The 1137-nt window shown below is 68.4% G+C and overlaps 1 protein-coding gene across 1 annotated transcript; it reads right to left on the minus strand.

Annotated features, from left to right (window-relative positions):
- Nucleotides 1–3: 3 nt before the first annotated feature.
- On the minus strand, nucleotides 4–1134 carry LOC121331547 (zinc finger protein 665-like; the record flags this gene model as incomplete). The annotated part of the gene is made up of 1 exon (XM_041396080.1): nucleotides 4–1134. A coding segment is annotated over one exon (1131 nt), but the record flags the coding sequence as incomplete, so codon positions are not given.
- Between the last annotated feature and the right edge of the window lie 3 nt (nucleotides 1135–1137).

The raw sequence follows: 1137 nt of genomic DNA on the forward strand, positions 1-1137 counted from the left end.
GCACTGGAAGGGTTTCTCGCCCAGGTGCGTCCTCTGGTGGGTCAAGAGGTTGGAGGAGACGCTGAAGCACTTGCCGCACTCCTGGCACTTGTAGGGTTTCTCGCCGGTGTGCATCCGCCGGTGTTTGGTGAGGTCGGATTTTTGGATGAAGCCTTTGGAGCAATCGGGGCATTTGTAGGGTTTCTCGCCGGTGTGGATGCGCCGGTGTTTCACCAGCGCCGAGCGCTGCCCGAAGCTTTTCCCGCATTCCTGGCACTTGTACGGCTTCTCCGGCGCCGTTTCCGGTTGCCGCCCGCAATCCTGGCACAACCCCCGGCTTTTCCCGCAATCCAGGCATTTCGGCGCCGCGGCGCCGTGAGAGCGTTGATGCTTCAACAACGCCGCGCCTTGACCGAAACACCGCCCGCACTGCCCGCACTGGAAGAGCCTCCCGTGCCGGTGAGCCGCCAAAAACCCGGCCAGGTGCTCCGGACACCGGTACGAGGCGCGTTCGGCGGCGTGGATTTTCCGGTGCCGGTCCAGGTGCGAGCTGACGCTGAAACTCTTGCCGCACTCGCCGCAGGAATACGGCCGCTCGCCGGTGTGGACGCGCTGGTGCCGCTCCAGGTCGGAGCGTTGGATGAAGCCTTTGCCGCAGTCGCCGCAGGTGAACGGGCGCTCGCCGGTGTGGATGCGCCGGTGCTGCGTCAGGTTGGAGCCGCGGCTGAAGCTCTTGCCGCAGTCGCCGCAGCGGTGCGGCCGCTCGCCCGTGTGAGTCTTGCGGTGTTTCGCCAGCGCCGAGCGTTGCCCGAAGCTCTTCCCGCAATCCGGGCAGCGGTACGGCGCCGATTCCGCCGCGGCCGCCGGCGTTTTGGTTTTGGCGCGGGGCTGCTCGGGCGGGCCCGGCCCGCCGGCGTGAGTGCGGCGGTGCCGGTCCAGGTGGGAGCTGACGCTGAAGCGTTTGCCGCAGTCGCCGCACGCGTACGGCCGCTCGCCGGTGTGGACGCGCCGGTGCCGCTCCAGGTCGGAGCGTTGGATGAAGCCTTTGCCGCAGTCGCCGCAGCGGTGAGGCCGCTCGCCCGTGTGGATGCGCCGGTGCTGCGCCAGGTTGGAGCCGCGGCTGAAGGCTTTGCCGCAGTCGCCGCAGCGGTGCGGCTT

This window comes from Onychostruthus taczanowskii, unplaced genomic scaffold (genome assembly GCF_017590055.1).
Source record: "Onychostruthus taczanowskii isolate IOZ18803 unplaced genomic scaffold, ASM1759005v1 scaffold1252, whole genome shotgun sequence".
Taxonomy (NCBI): Eukaryota; Metazoa; Chordata; class Aves; order Passeriformes; family Passeridae; genus Onychostruthus; species Onychostruthus taczanowskii.